We start from the raw sequence: 20,918 nt of genomic DNA on the forward strand, positions 1-20,918 counted from the left end.
TAAAACAACATTGCCAGACTTTTAAAATATCATAGAACTTTCAAGGATTTGAAAACCTGAGAGAAGATAAACTTGGGCAGTAGTCTAGAAGGAACAGAGCCTAAGGAGTTAATAAAAACTGAATATTGTTTTCACAAAGGCTTTTGAAAAAGACTTGAGACATTTTTATAGCCAGAAACAATTAGGGAATACTTGTTTCAGCATTTCTTCCAAACTGGAATGTGACTGTATATTTAAGATAAAATTGCGATATGGAAGAGTCTGCTAAAAGCACTTTTTTTTTGTTTGTGCATTTTGTTTGTCACCCAGTGTCACACTAACAACTCTGCATCTCATTCTAAAGCACATTATACTGTGAGATAAGATGAAAAAGACAGTTTTTTGTTTCCCCAAGGGGGAAGTACTTCTGTTAAAAGCATCTTTTTACAATACCATTCTTTCTGAATTACCAATAACGCAAACCAAAGAATTAGATACTGTACTCTAAAATTTAATATTTGTTCAATTCTTATTCATATCCTGTAGACATCCCCATGTGTAACAGGGGAAAGTATGCTAAATGCTTAAACCTACTTAAGAATCCCAAAGATTGAGCATTTTTGTCCTTCAATCAGTATGCTGTCAGGTCAGGCTCACACATTCAGCAATGGAAGTTCTCCTGCAGTTTTTATGATTGTAACAAAACTCACGTTTGCTTCATCAGGCAAATAATAAGAAGCTGGCTTGAATAAAGGACTGGGTTTGCAGTCCAGGAGAACTATAATAACATAACCTTACTTTTAAATTCTTCACATGGATTGCAGTTTCTTCAAGAGTAAACTGTAAATTGTAATGAGCAGCATAAAGAAGACTGGAATGCAGAAAGAATGTGAAGAGTTAAAAAGATAATTAAACACATCTTTCTGTGTCAAGCGAGACTTGAAATTTGTAGAACTGTATCACAATCAAGTAAGAAAGGAGGTCTTAAAAAAATCTTTCTGAAGGAAGAATTGTTTGAAATGGGGACAGACATACAGCAAGGGCTTCATTTAATTTCAGAAGAATATCACAGCAGTAAGACTTGTGCCCCAGATCTGCAGTAATGCCACAGGAGCACTCATCAGACTCACCTTTAAGGTTATTCTCTTTCTCATAAGCAACTAGCAGCGGCCAGCAATAGTGAGGTCTGAGTGGCAAGCCATCCTCCTTCATCATCTTCATCACATCAATGGCCAAGGCTGAAAACATTCACAAAATAATTAAACAGTGACCAAGTACTCCAAAGAGCACAGGTAAAATAACTAAATGAGTAGAGTACCTGATTTTTTGGCCTCCAAAGCACAACGCAAGATAAACGGTAACGGTGCCGAGTGCATCTTCTCTGCTTTTAATTCATCACAGAAGTGCTTCAGCTTGCTCACAGGCTGCAAACAATTTCAAAAGTTAATTAATTTCTCAAATTGTTAAGAGTGTCAGATTCTTCTAATGTTTAGAAAATGGGTATTACACAAGCCAAACAGAATTCCTTTGTGAATTTCAATTTACTATTCAAGTTAATACAAAATAATAAAATTCTTCTTTTCCTCTTGAAGAACAGTGCAACAACTCACCATTTTCAATCTTCACAGTTGCATTAAACTAAATAAATATACTGTTATTACTAGATTAAGAAAAAAGTCTTACTATTCTGCTTACCAGATCTCTATTTACACAATGTTGCAAGAAGAAGCTACCTTGGTCCACATCTCCACGTGATAAATGATTTAAAGACTTCAAAATGCTAAAGCTGATATCTTCAAAGCCGTGAGTTATCAGAGTCAAACACAGGTTCATTACATCTAGCAATTGAAAAACAGAGAATAACAGTATTAATAAAGTGCACACAGCTTTTTCACCTTAAGTTAATAAAAGTAGTGAAAGTTAGAAAAGTAGATGTCTTACAAGTACCATTAACATACTTTTACACAAGATTCACAACCTGAATTTAAGATTACCTTTTCCAGAATTATTTATATTTCTCAATGAAATTCACTTTTCCCATAAGAAGATTAGGCCAAAAATTACAGAAGTATCACCACTGCAACATGGCAGAAGGATAAGGAAAAGAGAAGCTCATTTCTAGACATGACAAAAAAGAGAAGAAAATGGCTGAAGTATAATTAACAGTAATGAATCTGATTAAACATACTGGGATCCAGAAGTGACTTTAAAGGTAAGTAATAAAAAACTGTATTCAGTATTTAGTATCCCTTTTTTATGGCAGTCATGAAGAGCTTTCTCGACAGGAATATTAACAGTGGTATTTGAAGAAAGGACTCCACACTTGCTGTTTTCTTACAAAAGCTTAATTTTAGAAATTGAAAAAAATGAGAGATTATTTTTTAATGCAAATTATTAAAGCTGTTTCATATTTAGATTTTATAAAACACACTCTAAAACACACAAACACACAAAATAATCCACAAATTTATGGCAAAAATATTCCTTTCCCTCAGTATTCAATAGAAAACTACAAAATTACCTATTTTTGGAGAAAGAAGGAAAAACAACAACACCCAAACAAAAACCAAAACAAAACAAGAAAAAAAGGAAGAAAGTATTCTCTCCCCACTCTGCTCTAGCAACATACCTGGAATTAATTCCCTTTCAAATCTTATGCGTCCTCTAATATCCTCGATGTGCTGTGGAAAACCAGCCTTGGCAAGGCTAAAAATCACCTGCATCAAAATCCTGTCCTTAAGGTACCCTTCAGTCTTCTCAACCTCCTCTAGAGTCTGTAAAACCAAAATAAATTCAACTTGAATCAACTCCAAAGTGACTCAGAACTGAATACTTTTTAAAACAAAACAAACACAAAAACCTCTTTTTTTTTCTTTTTTTAAAATCCACAGATTTAGACAATTTTACATGGTAGAGAGGAAAAATATGCAAGTATTAAGAGGGACTCAAACATGTTTACACTGTAAAAAAAAAAAAAAAAGGACACCTAAAAGGGATAAAATATATCGTTTCTTTCTAATATCTAATGATACATGAAAACACCAAATGTATTCTCATTGTGAGATGACTTTCAAAAGAAATTACTTTGTAAAGGGAAGAATGACTAATCAAACATTTTATCACTGTTTGGAAGAATGTTGGTTAATGACTATTTCTTTAAGTCAGAGAAGAAAACTCTGCTTCCAATACCCTCCTCCTTGATTTGGTCCTGTACATCTGATTAAACTCCTGATACATCTCAAGAAAATCGTTTTTATCTTTTCTCATTGCTTTCTATTTCTTTGATTTAAAAAAAAAAGTAAGAGAGAAACTCGAAAAAATCCAGCTACACAAAGGGCTGTAAGAAAGCCTCATCGTAAAAATACCGAAGTTGTTTGTATGAATTCTCAAAAAACAATTTCATTTTTGCTGGAAAGATTCTGTGGTTTCAATGGCCAAAGGATGGCTCAATAGGAGCAGAACAATCAGGGTTTACTTTTTATTTTCATATATAAATACATGTATATCCCAAATCTACTCTCTTAAAAACAAAAAACCCTGAATTATTAAATCACTCACTGACAAATCTATCTGCCCAGAGAGAAATGCCACTATCAAAAGACAAGTATTTTTCAGAAATTATGAAATTGCTTTCAGTTAACCAGCTATTCAATTGCAATAAAAAAACCTGTTAATTACTTCCAAGTGGGAGGAAACCCACAAAATTCTTTCTTATTCCTCCTGCCTGGACAGAAAGCATTCTGAAGTTATACTGAATGAAAGATCAAACAAGTTACATTTAAATTTGCAGTACCTTTTTGATGCTATCAACATCACCCCTTTCAGCATACATATTCAGCAGTGATAAATAGGTGTCTGGACCTGGTTCGACCCCAGCCATCCTCATCACTGAAAGGATGTTTTCTGCACTCTTCATATCTCTAAAAGAATTCAAAGCAAGACCCTCAGTAGATTTCATCATAATGATGTTTATTGTGACTTCTACATTCCCTCACTAAATCAATTAGAATTGGAAATAAAGACTGCAACAAGCTCATAGAATTTTATTTTAACTAAGCAAATGCTGAAAGGTGAAAGTGCAAATCTTTCTATAATTGTATTACTTAAAATACTCTTTCAACTTTAACAGATGATAAAGTTCAGAACTAAGTGCAGCAAATTTCTTCTCAAACACTACAAAAGTACAGTAATTTATCTTGAAATACAAGATTTTCAGACACAAGAAAAAATCTACTCCCTTTGTTAAATAGCTTTTTTGCTTCATAAATGTAGAGACAGTCTTCTACACATTATTATTCAAAACCATCACACTATTCTGCAGCATGTAATTTTTTCTGTATAGCATTGCTTTATATTTAGCCAAAGTAAATCTAACAGTAAACAAAAGGAATAAAAGGTATTAAACATTACCCTGATCTTGCATGTCCTTTCACAAGGCTACTGAATACTGTCTCAGTGATGGGGAGATCTTTGCTCTTCATAAATCCAAGAATCTTACTGCAAAATATAAAACAATTTTTATTTGTCACTTTGGAACATGCAGACACTATAGTGGGGCTGTTTGGTTTTTTTTTTAATTTTAATCTTCCTTTCACTTATTTCTTATGCCCCTCAACCACACAGTTACAGCTTAACCTTGCTAAAATCATTAGAATGATACCCATCAAGTCCTGTGTAACAAAAACAACCAGAATTATTACTATTTGCTCCTTAGCTCACTTTATTCTCAAATGCCTTTCCCAGTAGCCATTTTCTTACAAAGGCAGTAAGCCCTCATAACCTCACACTTTTTCATGATGGTTCCAGAAATGAGAAAAACAAGTTATTTTCTGAGCAACGTGAATGCAACTTGATTTGAACACACTGGTCTATCACTCATTTTTATTTCATTTGTGTTGCTTCCAGCAGTCTCGAGGAAATTGCTCTTCATTGCTTGGTTAAAATATACAAAACCCTTCTTTGCTCTGCTCCATTTCTATGAATCACACAGAAATCAATTTTAACATCAGTGGTAGGGAATATGAGAAACAGATTTTGTGGAAATCCCTTTAAATATAAATGGAAAAGAATACCTTGCTCCTTCAATGTCACCCTCATTGCAATAAGCAGCAATCAACCTTTGGTATGTAACCTACAGAAAACAAAAAGAGGAAGTTATTTATCTCCTTTCTATAAGTGGAGACTACTATCAAGAATGAAGATCCTGTAAAAGGGTACCTACTCGATTGGGCTGCACATTAGCTTCCTCCATCCTGGCCAAGAACTCTGTTGGAGAAAACTTGTGCTCATTCTGAAGGTAGACTTTCAGCAAAGCATTGTAATGGCTTGTATCGTACACAGCACCTAAGGAAATGTTTCGACCACAGTCAATGTAGATTCTCTGAATTCAGCATAGTTTCATCGTTTTCTCAGGTAATTAATTTCACGTCAATTTTACTCTGTATGAACTTAGGAAGCAGCTTCCTTTTATTTATCTTTGAAGTATCAGACATTTATTTAACAGTGTTTATAAAAAGCTAAAACATAACAAGAGCACAGTGACAGCAATGCTCATGTGCATGCTTTTCTGCAGTCTCTACAGCTGCATTTATTTTACAGATTCAGGAATGTTACTATCAAAAAGCTTTCACCTATGCGTTATCTATACATAAATGACTCACAATAAAAATATCATCTGATAAAATAGCTGGTAGCACTAGGAATACTCAGCCCACCAGATATAAAGGTAACATCTAACAGAAAGTAAATTCAATAATGAAAATCAAGCAAAAATCCAATTTAAGCATCTTAAAAAAAAATCTTTAGATTTTAGAATTTTAGATTAACACCCCTAGATGTCACTATAAGCCCCAGAATTAGAAACAGGTCTCTCACCTGAATAATAAAATCCACTGTTCATTCGGTAGTAAGTACAACCTGTTATAAGGTTAAAGAATTTAACCTTATAACAGGTTAAATATTTAAACACCATTGAAATACATTGTCTCTCATTCCTAGGAGAGTAACTAAAGCACAGAGTTGTTCTTGCAAGAAGCAGTAACAGACCCAACGTACCAAGTTCTTTCATCTTGTCCCATATCATATGGGCCAGTTCTGTTCTTTCAGGTGACAACACCTCTGGTAAGACAGCGCCACAACTTTGTAACAAAAGCAAGGTCTGGTTACTCCCTGGACACCCTGCAAGTGGAACAAAAACACGTATTTATGCATTCAGTGTTAGAAAGAAGATTTGAGATTGACCTACTGAAATATTTAAACATTTTCTATGAAATAGAATTTTCTCTAAGACTGAAGACTTTAAATGAACAGGATACCCAAATGATTAAACAACGGCCTCCTGTACCCTAAAAAGATCCAAAATGAAATATGCCATGTAGTACAATAATGAGCTTAGCTGAGCAGACATTGTTAGAAGGCAACACAGAATTCCTAAACTTAGTTCATCTGACACTTTCAACTTCCCAACTCAAGATCCTGACATCATCTCACCCTAACAGGGACATAACTTTCTGGTAACTTTCTACAGTGTCAGAATATTTCATACCAATGCAATACAATGCCACAACTGGTAGTCAGAGACATTTCCACATGTAGACTTCCATTTCCAGTTCTGCCTATACTTAATACATAACAAATGAGAACATTTTCATCTAGAGAATAATAAAGGAGACTGTAAGATTATCTGCCTTTTCTGACTTCTGTACTAGTCACACAATGTCAACAAAGTTAACTATAAGCTAATTTATTGCACTTCACTACTACTCCTGAGGCAAAGGCAGAACTGCAAAATCTATCACAGATGACCCAATCAGCTGAAGACATTTTTCTTTCTACACCATCTTTAGATGCAAACCCAGCAATTTCAAACAAAAATGAGAGCTTCTTTAGAAAGCAGCATGCTGTCAAGTATGATCACCAATTCCTAACTGACCAGCTTTTAAATCCCTGCATGCAATTACTACATGCAATGAAAATGCCAACACATCTTCAGTTTCATAATTCAAGTGCTGCAATCACTGGTAACTTAGTACCTTGAAAGGAAAAAGAAAATCAAAAACTTTTGGCAGTGTGAGCACAGAGAGATGCATGAGACCTACTTCAAACATCTTTTTCAGGTATTTTTTGTGTTATAATTAGAAATGGAAAAACAATATAAACAGGCAGAAATCAACACTAACTTTCCACACTTTTATTAAACTAGTTTCATTATTAATTAATAAACAAGGACTGAATATTTGCCATTTATTCTAATAGCACCTTAGCTAAAACATTTGTGAGGTGCTATGCTTTTACTTGAAAGCACATACAGTTACAAAACCAAAGGAATACCCCATAAGCAATTAAGATTTTTGTTAGTATGACTTAGAAACGGTGGAACTAGCCAAGGTTCATGAAGAACTACCCGGAAAGAGTTTAGAGACACAAAATTCTTACCAACCTCATCTGCAAATCAGAGGTTTACATTGAAAAAACAACAAAGCAGTCAGAATCAGAAAGGATGTCCCAAGCAAAAAAGAAAAAACTAAATTCAACAGAAAGCGCATGAATTGAAGGTTCAGCCTTTTAACAGTAAAATGCAAAACTTTTAAAAGCACAATGCCAGCTAGACAAGCCATTACAGTCCAGAGCAATACACAGCAAAGTTTAAAACTTAAGCAAAACAATACATGTTGCCATTGATAAATATTGGCGGTAGAACTTAGCAAGTATATTCTTTAAATATCTCCATGGCTCATCCTAACTGGTACCACACCTCATCAATTGTGGCAGATGGCTGGCAAAATACTAATGCAGTCTGCAGGCAAGAGATATTGAATCTGTCAGAATGGACAATGCCTCAGCTATTTGGCTTTATTTTATTAAAAAAAAAAATAAAGCTTTCTTGTCATGAATGACCACAGCTACCGGGGAACATGGAAACTTGTGTAAAACCTCCACAATTCCCTGTTGTAGTTTCATTTTAAAACAAGTAACATCTTAAGGGCAGCACGGTTCATTACAGACACTTTAAAAATATACTGTGCAAAGGAGACAGGTATGATCCCTGCTCAGAGAGCACAATACAGTTATGTAAGGAAAGTGCATTACCAGATTAAAAATCAACAATAAGCAAGGCAATATAACACACCTTAGAAGTACACTTATATAAGACTTAAAAATTCTTAAAGACGAAAATAAAAAAATTGAAAAAGCTGACATGAGCATTCAAAGCAAAATAATATCTCTAAAGCATTTAAAGCCTGTCCATCAACATAAACACCAGATCTAACAACACTCAAAGACAAAAGACATATCAGAATACTTAATTCATTTCCTTGGCTTGATGAATTAATTTCCTTGGTTAAACAGCAGTCTGAAATTTAGCTTTATTTTGATTTAACTGCAAGCAACTTACCTGCTTTGCTTACTTCCTGGAAGATTTTTAGTAGAAGAGATTTAGGGACACGGCCAGTTTTCCTGACAGAGTTATCCACTTTATTCAATGCCCAGTCAAACTGCCAGGTTGGTCTAGTTCGAACTTCTGAAACTGGTTCTTCTTTAACGCTTCCTTCCTCCTTAGGTGCAAGTGTAAGGAATCTTACTTGGTTCACAATGTTTCTGCTTGAACAGAAACAAACAAACAAACAAAAAATAAAGATCACAATTCTGTGAGTCATTTTGCATCTAGACTAGTCACATAGTGTCAGAAAGATAATGCTCTTCCTGCTGATGAACAGTCTCAAAACCATTCCATTTAAAAATAAACAAATGTAAGTAATTCATTTCAGTGTCTTTCTACTTAAGAAGTCAGGCACACATTTTCTCACAGTGACACCTTTCTCTGAGATTTTCACCTCATGAATTAAATGTTTCACATAATAGTCCCATAAAAATAATAAGTTTTAAGTCATCCAAGTGCTATAAAAGTCTATTCGTACCATTACAGCTACTCACTAAAGCCTTCACAAGGTTTTGAAAAATCTCAAGAACAGTCACAGACACATCTTCCAGAACACAGGAAATCAAGGCAGCAAATCATACCTTCCTTGTCAATTAAAATGCACAAGAACTAACACAGAGGTTGGTGTGTTGGACAACAATGGCCTAAACACCAACAGGATCATTCCACATTTTATAGAACTGCCAGTAACCAGCATGAAGCACCCATCCATTCTGTAAACCATATATCAACAGCAGATTTGTTTAAATATTTATTTTCTCAAAATACAATATGACAACACGAAGCATAATGAGAAAGTGTTCTTATTTCCAGCAAAGCAATTTTTAAAAAGCTTGACGTTTTTCTTTTTTTAAGAACAAGTTGATATACATAAGAATAAAAAAATGGACTATGCGCCACATCAAGGTTGTGAACAGCCTGTGCAGGTGAAATTATCATTACACACAAGCACTTCAGGAATTCTCTTCTCAACTGTGTTTACAACTGCATAAAATAAACCAGATGATCCTTCTCCAGAATCCTATACTAAAAAAGTAATATTTGCTAACTGGCAAAAACAAGATTCAGCAACTTCTGAAATTGGCCTCCCTCATCTCTGACTCTTCAGACAACTCTTCAGCTAAATTTTTGTAAGCTTTTTAGACTAGTTTAAAAAAACGCCAAAACCCCAAGTTTGCACTCCCTGCTGTTACAGGTACTCCAGGAGTCCCAGAGAGTAATGGCTCCATATTTTGTGAAATGGCAGGCCAAAAGTGCTGACATTCTCCACAGAACCATTTCCTGCCCCTGAAGCTTTTTCCCAGGTCTATCTGCTGGCTGGTTTCTCACCTAACAATCATAGTTTAAGGCCCAAGGAGAAAGGTCCAGTGGAGGAGAAAAGCTTGCTGGTGGCAATTCCCTGTTTCAGCTTGTTTTAGCAAGCTGCAAAATGGCAGAGTAATCATCACTGGGGTACAAAATACAGACTGGTGTTTTACGTTCCGGTTGCCTCTTTTGAGCAGAAAGTAGCCCAAAAGACCAACTTATTGCTTGCTGTTTGAAATCTTGATTTGGTAACTCAGCAGGCCACAAATTCTAGAAGCAGACTGAAGCAGAGTATCTCTTCTAATGGAGCCATGACAACAGTGTAATAGATGATATGTGATTTAAAAAAAATCTTTCAATAATGAAGAACACCACTACTATTTGGCATTACCTTTCTCAAGAACGCAATTTTTAAATTGCCCTGTCGTCTAAAGTTTCCTCCTGAAGAATATTCCAGAGCCCAGCTAACTCTCTGCATTCACTGTATTTCACTATGGAAAGGATAAGGCAGAAGAACTGAAGAAGCAGAGAAAGACTGACAAAAAAGGACAGATCCCCTCCTTCGGTCTCAGTTCCACTTCCTGATAGATGCAAGTTCCCACCAATCCCTTTGGGCTAGTTCTCATTTTATTCAGATCCCTCCGTGGGTTTATTTCACTCACAAACCAAGCACAATGCCAAATCAACCACTTCTACAAAAAAGTAAAATTACTGTTCCATCAGGTTAGAGTGGAAACAGCTCACAGTGTCTACAGCCCACCAGAATTAACCAGGAATCCAATGAAACTGAGAAAGAAAAGGTACCTAAAATCAGAGAAACTAGAAATAAAAACAAACAAAAAAAGGAGAAAAGCTCTGATACACTACTTTTCATGGTAAGCACCTTGTCAGACTAACATCAAACTTTTTTTTTGCTACTAGTAATGTCATGTCTCACTAAAAGTATTCCCATGGGGTCATTTTCCCCAACTCTTTCCCCTCTTTTTCCTCTTCTTCTATTGCCTCCTATAACCACACAGGGTACTTTTGGAAACAGAAGTTGTTAGACTAATTAGCAAAAAAATCCACTAGCACAAGGTAAGAATAACAGTAAGACACTAAATTTTAACTCCTCCAGGATTTAACGAGCAAGTGAGATGCCTAGAACTTAAATAACTCCTCAATAACTCATAAATAGCAATACTCAACTTTGAGCTGGCCAGTGGATAGCTAGAAGAATGAAACTCTAATGACTGCAAGTTCTTTTTTTTGAAGATATAAATAAAAAAACCAAAATGGCATCACCCACTCTTATATATTCATTAGAAGAGCTGCTTGAAAGCTTTTCAGAATACTTCCAGAAAGGTTACAAAATGCTCTGGAAGCTGCAGAAACACAGGGCTGCAACACAGAAATTTATACTTTAATTTCCATTAACAATTAAAGCAGAAGTGGACAAAACTCTGCTTCAGATTAGAACTGAAATGCCTTTCCTTATAAAAACCTGCTAATGTTTTATAGTATTTTTCAAATTATTGAACAGTATCTTATGACATATAGCACACCTCTAACCATAAACAAATTGGTATCGACAGTTCTTAAGTCCAGCACTGATTTAAGAAAGCCATCTTCGTAAAATTCTCCACGAGTCAGAAGTCACAAATATTTTCAAGTACCTGCACAGTGCCATGAGATGAAGTGTAAATATAAAAACAGTATGTGCATGCTCAACATAAACTGGTTAACAGCATGAGAAGACTCTAAAGTTTCATTTGCTACTAAACTCTCCTGCTTAGCATTTAGCAGGATGCTATTTATAACATAAGTTTAGAATATTGTAGCGTGTCAATTGCTGCAGCTGCACACTGTAAAACCCATACACTTACAGGAAAGTGTTCTTTTTACACAGTAACTTCACCTCCTGAAAGGTGAGCAGAACTGAGCATTTCTATTCACAATCCCCCCCAACATGAGTACCAAACATGGCACTGGTGCTGCTGTTAGTTTATACTGATTAAAGACATTTTAAGCAATGGCAATAGGGGAGTACAAGTTTCAGTTTAAAACAGACAGGTGAAAACAGTACGAGATTATAGAACAACCTGAGGAACTCAAACTTTCACTGGCATCCACCTAAACTATCATCATCCATCTGAAATATGCTTGGTGTAAGACTCAGGTGTACCTCACCATGTGTAGGCCTTCAGCATTTGAATGAATTATACTTTTAGCACTATCTACGGTGCTGTACAATGTTAAGCCAAGCCCGTAACAAGAATTTGTTAAAAATAACTGAGGCTTCAAAAGCTGGACATAGCTGCAGCATTTACTGTTTTGAATCTGCTATGTAGCACTACAAATCAACTAAAAATTCAAAACTTAAACAAACAAACAAGCAAACAAAAAACAAACAAACAAACAAAAAAACAACAAAAAGAGCAAAAAAGAGCTCACTATTTTATAAGATGAAACATTTAGCAGACCAGAAAGTCAGCTCCCAAAAAAGATACAAACTTAACAAATTAAGGGACACAGCACTAGGTTTGATTTCAGGCAATCAGGCAAAGGGCAGGACAACACAGTAGACAACACAGTGAAAGTTTATACCAAGAGCACAACCTCCCTATGAAACACAAAAAGAAGCTAACAAAACATGGCATTATCCATGCATCGGGAATCTTTAATTTTCAGAAGCTGAAAAACAACACAAAATTAGGAAGAAGAGAAAAAAAGACAGGACAAAAATCAAGAAGGCCACATTAACCATTCCAGTCAGGAGGTGACCTAAAAAGGCAGTAAAAAAGGTTGCCAAATTTACTAAAGATGATTTTAAAAATTACCTCTTCACAGGGAAAAAATGACAGCTCATACACTTTGGCTTTCAAGAAATGTTAATTGCAACCACCCTCTGTAAATCTTAACTAACATTACTAATTTTAACATGGAAATGGGGGTGTAGGCGAGAATACGGAAGAATGACTCAATTTCTGAAAACATTAAGATATATTGAAGGCTAATTACTAGATCTTACTCAAACTCCAGTCCTTTGGATTTACTCTGAAAAATCCATGAAAGTTGTGGGGAAAACAGAAGCCTAGTAAAAATATACAGATTGATATACAGGCTCCTGGCACCACTTTACCTGACAACCTGCAAAACAAGGAGATACAATGTACTTCTAGTTACAAAATATGAGTGCAGTAGTTGTGTAAACAAAAACTTTAAACACGTATAGAAAATTAAAATGTGGTTTGTTGTAACACCGGGAATATTTTGGGGGAGTGTAAGTGAAGCTATCTCCTCACCCAACTAGAAAATGACTGGCACAATCCACGTGCAATAATAGCTGCAATACAGACCACAAGAGGTTTTATGTTTTGGGGAAAAAAAAAAACAAAAAAACAGAAATTTAAGATGGGGTACAACTGGCTATCCAGAGCAGCCCAGAGGGTACTGAAAATGAGGTACTGCTAAGCATGAAATGTCACACAGCAAAAAGATTTCAAATTCTCAATTCCTAAAATCAGGAACATAGCTAAAATATAGATAACAATCTCTTCATCATGATGTGTTTATTAAGGAAAAAAAAAGCATAAAAGACCCAAAGGACTCATCTATCCCATCCCACTCTCCAAACACAGAAGCAACTGAACCTAACCCATCAGGAATTACACAACTAATGCTAATGGTTGTAATATTAATTGTAATGAAATATTTGAACAGGATACTTCAGCCAAGCTTTCCCATTTGGGTCGTTCTAAAGTAAGATTAGGAGAGGGGGGAATCTATCATGCATGACCTCAATATTTCTGGTCCTGCCTCAGTACTAGATGCTTGATTACACAGTTTTATGATGTAACCATATTTTTCGATTATTTTAATTAACTTTTTTTCAGACTTAAATGCTATGCTACACAACAAAACACATGCTTCCCCAAGAGCTGCAATGAGTGCCAATTTATTTTCATCAATTACCTTCAGATGAAATTTTAGGATTTTCTCTGTGTGAAACACTTTATTTGCAAGCACATAAAGCTGCACAGTAAATTTCAGATCTGTTTGAATGAGCAATCTGGTTCTTCCCCAAAATGTGTCATTTCTCTCTACTGTGCTTCAGAACTGGGAGAAGCTCAAAGGGATATATCGAGCCAAATGAAGCCATCTCCATCCAGCTCTCACAATCACAAGATTGGAAGCAGCCTTCAGATATTGGAGCCTTTACACCACGTTCAGCTTTGTCTCTACAACTGCAGACCTCACCTACACAGGAAAGGTTAACTGTGCATTTGTAACCCCAAAACAAGTGGTAACTCCACCTCCAGTTTAGCTTACAACTTTGGAAAAGTAGCTGAAGATAAACTCACAGAAAAACTTACACTGAGATGAAGTGGGCATGGAGAAATTCATACCAAGTCAAGCAGTAAAACTCTTCTCTTTACCAGGGTTTAAGCAGGAATCCCAGTGCTGTACCCTCATACTTTTGTCTTCCACATTGCTAGAGCAGACTTAAGGCAGTGCCTCTAACTTCCTGTAGGAACATATCTTACACACCAGCCTGAGTAAAAAAAATCCCATCTTCCCCAAACCTCAAAAAGTAGGTGATGTTCATGCTTTCCCGTGCAGCAGGAGAAAGGTTACTTTCTGTGAAACTCAACCAATTCCAAACATTTAAAAAATATTTATATTTATATTCAGCTATATATTTATTCATATATTATTTTTATATTTGTATAAATATATGAAGATAACCACGTTTAATTATAAAGATTAGATATTTGTCTCCCTTTATCAGAGCCACAATAAGGTAGTTGCTATGCTTTTTCTACAGAAAGTATTGAATATTTTATTCTTTCTAAACTAAATAGGCAACAACTGCATGGAATAGTTCTCAAAATCAAGTCATGTTTGAAGTAGAATAATGACAAACTTAAGTGAGTTAGAATTCATTAGTGTACATAAAAGCACTCCAGATCTAACATTAAGTTCAGTAAACATAACACTAACAAATAATCTGAGATCCTAGCATGATTCACACAATAGTATTTGTGCTGTTAGCCATGACCAGCTATACAAAAAGGCCACAATGTTCAGGCCACTGTATAGTTGTTCCACTGAGATATAGCAGGATCTTATAAGAGAGAAAAATTCATGTCTTTTTCTGTAGACTGACAAGCCTTGTGTTTCTTGGAGAATATCTAAAAAATTGCCTAAGTGATTCATAAGAAGTAAAAGAGAAAACCTTTGCTTTGTACTACACTTAGGATCTTGGGGGAAAACTCGTCACAGAAAAGGGTGTCAAGGACTGGAAGAGGCTGCCCAGGGTACTGTCAGTCACCTTCCCTGGAAGTGTTCAAAAGCCAGCTCGATGAGGTACTTGGGGACTTGGCTTGTCAGTGTCAGTCAACAGTTGGACTCAATAATCTTAAAGATCTTTTCCAACCTTAACACCTCTAAGACTGTCATTTCTTGGGAAGTATGGAGGCATTTTATATCCATCACTAAAACACTTTAAACAACTACAACAATGCAGCTTGTGCAACTTCATTATAACAGAGTATTATGAAAAGCAAGTCTACTCTACCTCCTCAGCATTTGAAGACCCTTCTATCATTCTGCTAATGTAATTAAGCATTCAGTTCTACACTTTGGTCCATTGGTAATGGATTGCTGAGTATGATAGTGAATAGCCAAAAAGAACTCGTTTGCAGCTAATCTGAAAAAAAAATTAAAATGCACCAGTCACTAAGATGTGAATCATTTGGGTTTTTAATTTATGACTTAATCAAATCCATCCCCTCCACCCTCAATCTGAAACCTTTTTCAAAAGGATATTCACCCTCTCATCTTACCAACACACTTGAAACACAGCACTATGGATCAAAAGGCAAGGGTTCTTACAAGTTCCTTCTGTGCTGGTTTTGCCTGGGTTAATTTTCTTCAAAGTAGCAAGACCAGGGCTGTCTTTTGGATTTATGCTGAATACAGTTTTGAAAACATAGAGGCAAGCTTGTGAAGGCAGAACCATTTGGCCTACAGAGAGAAGAGCCCACTCTGGAGCAGGTTTGCTAGCTTGATTTCATTTTGCTATTGTATTGATTCTTCTTGATTTTTCTCCTCAGCTATACTTCCACCATCTATATGTTTTAGGAGTCTATCAGTTCTCCTTCCCTGATTTAGAGCCAGACAAGGTGGCCAGCAACAGGAAGGTATCAGAAGAATGGAGCCAACACCCTTTTTCTGAGCACTAATTCCCACAACAGAAAGCTGTAACATCAAACCATAACATCATCACCTACAGTATGTAGAATAAAGTCCCCCCAAATATCCTGATGTTAACTCAAAAATTTACTCTACACGTTTGTCAGTGGAGACAATTCAAGAATACACCATTCTTGACAGTCAGATATTAACAGCAAATTCAGGCATTTTCTTCCCCTAGTGAAGCTTCCATAAATTCCAGTAAACTATTTGTACCACATAAATCAGCGCACTGCTGAAGTCTGCTCTTGAAGATCTGAAGCTTGTTGCATTGGTCTGTCATAGTTTATCTTTAATAAAACTGCATGGCAGGAGGGTGACAAATGTAGCTCAACATATTTCACATTTCATAGCTGAGGTGGTCAAGTGAAAGAGTAAATTTGTCTTAAATCTGACCTGCTACGAAATGCTTCTCAACCATCAGGAGATGCATCTACGATCCTAACTCATTTTTCAAAGATGCCTAGGTTAAAAATCAAAGCAATAATGATGCTTTGATAAAACCTCAGCTTGGACGTGATGCTCTTTCATACTTCTAAAGAAGTTCACAGATTTGCAACTTTTCTGTAACTATTACTGCAGTGGTAGTCACACACTTGCCTCTGAACTGACTTTATTATGTTCAATGCCAAGTGGCTACATCCAGCACATGGAAACACAGTTATTCACATAATTTTCTTGCAAAATGCTAGATTATTCCTGATTGTTTATTTATTTAATCTTAAAACCGGGTGTGTCTTTCCCTACTATTCCAAATAGACTGCATTTCATTTTCAAAATAATCTTGAGACCTGAACAAGTATAGTAACCCCAAATGTTGTCCATACGCCAGTCTAGCTGTTCAAGGGAGGTCCAGTCCCAGAAATCAAGGCTTAAGTAAAAAAAAAAAAAACCAAAAAACCCCTGGCAATAACTAATCACTTAAGGTAAAAAAAATAAATTAGATCATCTGCTTAACACATAAAATTTCTGTTTGTAACTATTAAGTATAAGGTTTACAGTTTGGCTCTAGATCATCACTTGTGCACTAGGATGCCTAAACACACAGTAGTGTGACAGAGAGATTTTAAGTGAAAACTCATCTTAGGAAGGAAATTACTGGACAGGAGGAACGTACAAAAAGTTTCAAAAAAGTTTTTATTTTTAGCATGATCACTGAACTATCCGACATATGATCAAATTTATATCTGAAATTAAATATGATTTGGTGTAAGAAAAAAAGTATTGGGAGGGAAACAACAAAAAAATCAAAGCCCAGCTGTAAAAATCAAAATATCATCACATAAAGCACTTCTGAAGTTCTTTCTAGAAATGGAGTTCTGGGGTGAAAACAGCAGTTAGTCCTTCACCACGTCACTCATGAATTTCGGTGAATATTATTTCTTGCAACAAATTAATTTAGGGAATTAAACTTCCAGCTGAGTAAAACAAAAATTAGTTACTAGAAAGAAGAAAGGTTTATTGATGATTTGTAGCTAACTAAATGTGTGGTTCTGTTGCCAACTATAAATCAGATATTCCTGATTCCTGGTCCTTCCCAAACTGGTCTACGGCATCCTTCACACCAACTTTAGCGTTTGTTGGCATCTAATACACTTCAATGATTAAAGACCACAGAAAACTTTTTTTTGGTAAGATTTTGCCCAGGCTACCAATAAAACAGCCCCAAAGTAAGACTAATAGGCACTAGAAGCAGGGAAATTAGCAACAATGTCCTTATTTTGACAGTGAGACTTCCCTCTAAGAGCTCTCCATTTCTGATTGTCTTTTCCCATCCCCTCTTCTGAACAAGCTCTGGAACTCCCAAATCCTTTGCTGAACATATTCATGTATTTAGAATGGCAGGAAAGTGTTATGGTTTTCTATCAGGAATGAAGTTATATTGACTTAGAGGAAGCACCAGAGATACAACACGACACAAGAGACAGAACACCTTGGGTGGCCCTTATATCAGCTCATAAATCTGTATGTGCCTGTAGTTGTGTTAATGAAGGTTTGTGTCTCTAAGCTTCCTGCAGGGCATCAACCACATATAAGTGTTGTCAAAACCGCAGCCGGGATGGACACACGAGGGTAGGACAGGCTGAGTTTTCCACCCTACCTGCGTGACAGAAGGGAGAGAAAACATGGCAAAGAAATTAAGCCACGCCTCCTCACAAGAGACACAGCACAGCCTGAGGGCACGAAGAGGAAGCCCAGATTCCAACTGAGCAGGTACCCAGAGTCAGTCACAGAATTACGGACTCATATAGGTTGCAAAACACCTCCAAGATCATCGAATCCGATCTGTGGCAGATCACCACCTTGTCAGCTATAACCAGAACAGAGTGCCACGTCCAGTCCTTTCTTGAACGCCTCCAGGGACAGTAACTCCACTCCATCACTGCTTATCTCCTCTAGTCTTCCCCTCTTGCTCGACGCCCCCTCCACACGCTGTGTCCCCCCACAGCCGTGTCCGCCGGGGCTCAGGGCTCTGCTCTCGGCCCAGCGCGCCGGAAAGCGCGGGCAGCCCAGGTCGCCCAGGCTGACGGCAGCGCGGCTCCGGCGCGGCCTTTGCCCTGCGCTCACGCCGAGGCCGCGCACACGCGGTGACGGCGCTGGGCCGGCCCGGGGTCAGCGCTGCCTCGGAGCCCCCGGGGCAGCCACGGCGGGCGGCGCCGCAGGGCCCGGCGGCATGGCCGGCAGTGCCCTTGGGCGTGCGGAGCGCAGCCTCAGCCAGCCCCGCCAACCCTACCGGGCAGCGGGGCGGCGCGGGGTCTCACCTGGCGGGGCCGGGCGGAGGGGCGGGGGCGGCGGGCGGGCGGAGGAGCGGCGGGAGCAGCGGCGGGAGGCGCGGGCGCAGCGCCCGGAGGCGCCCGGCGGAGCTCAGCAGCGCGGCCATGACCGCTCTCAGCACGTGAGCCGCGCGCCGGCGCTGCGCCGCCGCCAGCCCCACGTGACGGGGGCGAACCATTCCCCTCAGGGGGGAGGCGCTGGGCCCGGCTCCGGAAAGGGCCGGATCCGGCGCCAGCGCGTTGCCGTTCCCACCCCGTGCCGCCGATGGGCCGTTCCAGGCAGGCCCGGGTTGGGCCGCCCGGCAGCCAACCGGGAGCGGCGCCGGCGGAAGGCGGGCGCGCGGGAGGAAGCGGCGGGAAGCGCTGGGAAGCGCCGGTTCCCAGCGGGCTCTCCTGGGAGCGCTCCCGTGCCCTCCGCGGGACGCGCTGCCCCTGCCCGCCTGGCTCTCCCGGGCTGCCCGCCCACGGACCGCTTCCCTGCAGCCCGGCGGTGACCGCCGCTTCCTCGCTGCCCTGAGGTGTTCCAGACCCTGCCGAAAGCGTAGCGGGTGGCGCGCGTGCGCATAAAAGAAAAAAGAATAAATAAATAAATTAAAAAAAAAAAAAGAAAAAAGAAGTCCCTCAGCCGCTTCCAGCCGATTAATGGGAATAAAGCGTGACTTCCCCTCAGCGCTGGCCAGTGTGCACCTCTGGGAAGTCATGGGCAGTTGGGCCAGGAAAGCCGCTGGTCGCTATCTTTCCACCGAAATCTTATTATCGCCTGGGAGTGAGAGGCAGAGGGAAGAACTTTACTAAATCAAATATCAGTAGTAAATCTCTGCTTGAGCTTGCATATGTTTACTAAAATGCCCCCTGAATTGATGCTTTGTTTTAGCATCCAAGTTAACCTGCTTGCTATGACATAAAACATTACCTAAGGTACTTAGATATTAAATGCATATTTTCATGTCATTATTTTTGCTGTAACTTGGAAATAATTACCCCAAAGGCAGATCGACTATGACCAGCCATTTCCAATTATGCTTTACTTGGAAAGACTCGTCTCATCATCAAATTGCAAAAGGCTCCATTTTTTAAAGTTATGTGCACTCATTTTCCTTATTTATCAAAGTCCTGGATGTTCAACTCTTCTCACTGAGGAATGAATTACAGCTAGTAAGACAATATTTGCAACATTTACCATGATACTGCTTATCATGGCTTCTGCTATATCAGTGTTACAGCATTTCATGGAATACAGAATTCAGTCTTGAGAGGAATGCTAATGTTTTTACAAATACTCTGGATGAAGCTGTGGGTGTTAATGTCTTTGAAACGGGTCTTTCTTAATGTCTCTACTAACTTTGGACAGTGGGTTTGTTGCAGAGCCCAGACAGCTTGGTTCCTAAACAAACAAGGGTCTGCATAAGGCTGAACTTCTGATTTCTGGGGTGAAAGAATAGGTTTGATTGGGAAAATAGGTGGGAGGCAGTTCAGGAAGGCGGTACCTTCCTAGGACCTCAGCCAATGGGGAAAGTAAAGTAAAGTGTGTGGCTGGGAGTTAGGATAAGAGAAGGCTGTGCCCTCTGAAACCTCAAGAGAGAAAACCCAATGGGCATCTGCCCCAGTGGACTCTCTCCCTTTATTCGAATAAAGTTGAAGGACTCCTCTATTTCCTTTTCAGATATAAATGTCTGGCGTTTGTGGATTTTCCTGACAGTCCTAATGAGGATTTACCCCAATTCAGACCTAAAGCTCACTATTAGGCTGGGTTAGGTGTGTGCCCACCAACCTTGATGATGAGTAGAGCCCCTGAGAGCTGACTTTTGAGAAACAATATAAAAACACCAACGTTGTTTACAATAAGGACGAGAAATGATACAGCAAAGGACTATGTCTACGTTTGAAAGACTGAGGTCTGCTAAGGAAGGCAGGAACCTCTCTTGGAATGGAGAATATGACCCCCTTCCCTTGGAATTATTATAACTTTGAAATTAAGGGGCTTTCAGTCAAAGAGATGGCAAAAGGAGTAACAGTTCCTTGCTAGTATGTGTATGTACAACAAGGCAAACAACAGCGGCAGCCACAACAAACAAGAACAGCAAGGCCAGTGAAGAGTCTCTTGCCGCTCTTGGAGCCCGTTCCCCTGGTGCAGTTCCGGGCGCAGCCGCCAGGGGCGCTGCTGCCTCCTGCCCAGCCGGGCC

At 38.5% G+C, this 20,918-nt stretch overlaps 1 protein-coding gene across 2 annotated transcripts in view; it reads right to left on the reverse strand.

Moving 5' to 3' along the window:
- The window catches only part of LRPPRC (leucine rich pentatricopeptide repeat containing), an 87,755-nt gene extending 68,271 nt beyond the window's left edge, over positions 1–19,484 (reverse strand). The window contains exons 1-11 of one of the 2 annotated variants that reach the window (XM_063390797.1): positions 18,724–19,484; positions 8,375–8,577; positions 6,034–6,156; positions 5,201–5,322; positions 5,052–5,110; positions 4,390–4,476; positions 3,773–3,899; positions 2,609–2,753; positions 1,675–1,817; positions 1,298–1,403; positions 1,110–1,217 (exon numbers count right to left, since the gene is read on the reverse strand). In XM_063390797.1, coding sequence (XP_063246867.1) covers positions 1,110–1,217; positions 1,298–1,403; positions 1,675–1,817; positions 2,609–2,753; positions 3,773–3,899; positions 4,390–4,476; positions 5,052–5,110; positions 5,201–5,322; positions 6,034–6,156; positions 8,375–8,577; positions 18,724–19,436 — 1,936 coding nt within the window. In that variant the 5' untranslated portion in view covers positions 19,437–19,484. Of the gene's footprint in view, positions 1–1,109; positions 1,218–1,297; positions 1,404–1,674; positions 1,818–2,608; positions 2,754–3,772; positions 3,900–4,389; positions 4,477–5,051; positions 5,111–5,200; positions 5,323–6,033; positions 6,157–8,374; positions 8,581–18,723 lie in introns of both variants that reach the window. The other variant, XM_063390796.1, reaches the window with a different exon arrangement.
- Positions 19,485–20,918: the final 1,434 nt, after the last annotated feature.

The sequence above is a fragment of the Prinia subflava genome, chromosome 2 (genome assembly GCF_021018805.1).
Source record: "Prinia subflava isolate CZ2003 ecotype Zambia chromosome 2, Cam_Psub_1.2, whole genome shotgun sequence".
Taxonomy (NCBI): domain Eukaryota; kingdom Metazoa; phylum Chordata; class Aves; order Passeriformes; family Cisticolidae; genus Prinia; species Prinia subflava.